This window comes from Fulmarus glacialis, unplaced genomic scaffold (assembly GCF_000690835.1).
Source record: "Fulmarus glacialis isolate BGI_N327 unplaced genomic scaffold, ASM69083v1 scaffold46752, whole genome shotgun sequence".
In the NCBI taxonomy this organism is placed as follows: domain Eukaryota; kingdom Metazoa; phylum Chordata; class Aves; order Procellariiformes; family Procellariidae; genus Fulmarus; species Fulmarus glacialis.
Window position 1 is genome coordinate 2,355 of NW_009196798.1, and position 2,561 is coordinate 4,915.

The 2,561-nt window shown below is 40.4% G+C and overlaps 1 protein-coding gene across 1 annotated transcript in view; it reads left to right on the forward strand.

The window, feature by feature from the left end:
- Positions 1 to 2,118, forward strand: part of PEX13 (peroxisomal biogenesis factor 13) — a gene marked incomplete at its 5' end in the record, with an annotated part of 2,422 nt that extends 304 nt beyond the window's left edge. The window contains 3 exons of the mRNA XM_009572324.1: positions 1 to 409; positions 860 to 985; positions 1,511 to 2,118. The exon at positions 1 to 409 is cut by the window's left edge and continues 304 nt beyond it. Of these exons, the coding sequence (XP_009570619.1) occupies positions 1 to 409; positions 860 to 985; positions 1,511 to 1,806 (831 nt within the window). The remainder of the gene's footprint in view (positions 410 to 859; positions 986 to 1,510) is intronic.
- Positions 2,119 to 2,561: the final 443 nt, after the last annotated feature.

The following is a 2,561-nucleotide window of genomic DNA, read 5'->3' on the forward strand; positions in this document are numbered from 1 at the left end:
AGAGGTGCATTTCAGTCCATTGAAAGTATTGTGCATGCGTTTGCCTCAGTGAGCATGATGATGGATGCTACCTTTTCAGCTGTGTACAACAGTTTCAGAGCTGTGTTGGATGTAGCCAATCACTTCTCCCGCCTCAAAGTACACTTCACAAAGGTGTTTTCAGCTTTTGCTTTAGTGAGAACTATAAGGTATCTCTACCAACGTCTACAACGATTACTAGGTCTGCGGAAGAGCTCTGAGAATGAGGATTTGTGGGCTGAAAGTGAGGGGACAGTAGCTCGCGTTGGCCTTGAAGACAAGGCGGTTAACTCTGCAAAATCCTGGCCCATTTTCTTGTTCTTTGCTGTTATAATGGGAGGTCCCTACCTGATTTGGAAACTGCTTTCTACATACAGTGATGAAGAAACAGGTAAAGATGATCTGCAGCACGAGAGAAGTGCAGCATATATTATTCCTTTTGTTACCACATGTATAGTGATTAATCTTACATTACAGTAATAGAAGTTAATAGATACTGGGGTACAATACTGAATTCTGGGCATGTGATACAAGTAACAGCCTGTTTAAGTAGCCTGTTGTTGAGTTAGGATGCAGTTTCACGGTAAGCTTTGTGTGATTCCAAAATTACGGTTCCTTTCTATTGCTGTTTCCTTTCTATTAGATGTGGCAGTTGAGGCGGGGGGAAAAGCATTGGTTGGATTGACTCAACAAATCATGCTTTGTTTGTTACTCTTGTCAGTTCTCTACTGGAAAAGTTTTAGCAAGGAAGTTAAAGTGTGTTCTTCATTTTCCTCTAAAAAAACCACACCAAACTTCATAATTCAAAGCAGATAAACTTTTAATTTCTTTTTGGAAACAGTATCCAGTAACTGGGCGAGTGGAGAAGATGATCATGTTGTTGGAAGAGCAGAATATGATTTCAACGCTCTCTCAGAAGAAGAAATTTCTTTCCGTGCTGGTGACATGCTAAAATTAGCACCCAAAGGTAAACTTTTAATTTTGTATTTATTTTCTAATCACAGGTGAAGTTAGTCATATTGTTAGAGTCTGACAATGAAAACAAAAAAAAACCCCACCTTGTTTGACTAAACTCCTCATCCACACTGATTTTTTTTTCCGTAAGTTATTACTTGCACTGTAATAAAACTTATTGAGTAGTTTTGTTCAATTTCCCTAAGATATGACGCAGCCTAAACTTACTCGGGGAGTGCTTTGCGGTTACCCTTGTGGTTACCTGTTCCTCATGCTGCGAAGATCCCTAGGCATTTGCAGTAAGGTGGTGTCATCGATTTCAAAACAACTTGTACTTCACGGTACTTTTCAGCTCACCTCACCAGCGCAGATCCTAGTCATTTCTCTTGTGAAGTAATTTGTATTTGCCTTTTATCACAGAGTTATTTTCTCTGCATGATGAGCTGTTGCGTCATCTACCTTCTGGTGTATTTGTGCCTCAACTGCAATATATTTTGAATTGTTTTGTAACTTAACGCATTTGTGTTTTCTTCTTCAGAACAACAACCCAAGATCCGTGGTTGGCTTTTGGCTAGTTACGACGGCCAGACAACAGGACTTGTGCCAGCTAATTACATCAAAATCCTGGGCAAAAGAAGAGGTAGGAAAACAGCGGACCTGGAAAGGATTACAGAGCAACGGCCAGCCTTTACCAGCACATCTGTTAGAGGATCCGCTGCTGCTGTGACTTTAGAGGAGCAGGAAGCTGCTTTTGATTCTGTTTTTGCTGGAAGTAATAAAGTTCCTGTTGCGTCTGACTCCACTGTGCTTAGTGGAGAGAAACAGGAACTCTAATGCACTTTCATCAACAAAGCAACTGAACTGTGCTTTATTGATAAAACTTAGGGTTTGTTGAAAATCTGTATTGTAGTGGAACACTGATGGGTCTGTATCAGTTATTGCTGCTACTGACTGGTGAAGGGCTGGAGAAATGATTGCTCAAATTTGTAGTATTTATTTTTGACTCACCTAAGGCTGTACATTAGTGACTCTACTCAACCACCTGGCAGCAACTCTAAGATCTTGAGACGAGGAGAATTGAGGCATTTATAACAACGCAAACAAAAAAAATAGGGACTGCCGGCCTGTTCTTGTTAAGGAGACAAACTGTTGGTGAAATCTGGAGATTAACATCCAGTCTTCATTGGAATGTCGGCTTGACAAGAGGCCTCTTCAGTAGATGTGCAAAGGGAAGATAGATTTCTGTAAGATGTCCTCCAAAAACGGATGCTGAGGACCATAAAATAGTAATAGTGCATTGTTTCCCCCTGAAAGGAGGGAGAATTGCAAGAGATTTAGGTGACATAATCAGATCGTCAGAAGTTCTAAGTTGCTTGCTTTTTGTAAGAAGTAGGGCTTCTGTCATAAAGACCTTAGCTCTTATAAAAAAGGGACTCGTGAGAAAGGGGAGAGAAACAGAGTTACAAAAGAGCAGTGAGGCTTCAGCAGTAGTTCTAACCAGTTCTCTTTTGTTTATTAAAACAACATTAGAATAAAGGGTATCCTGCAGTCAGGCACTTTCTAGCGCACTTATTAATTGTTATTCCCTT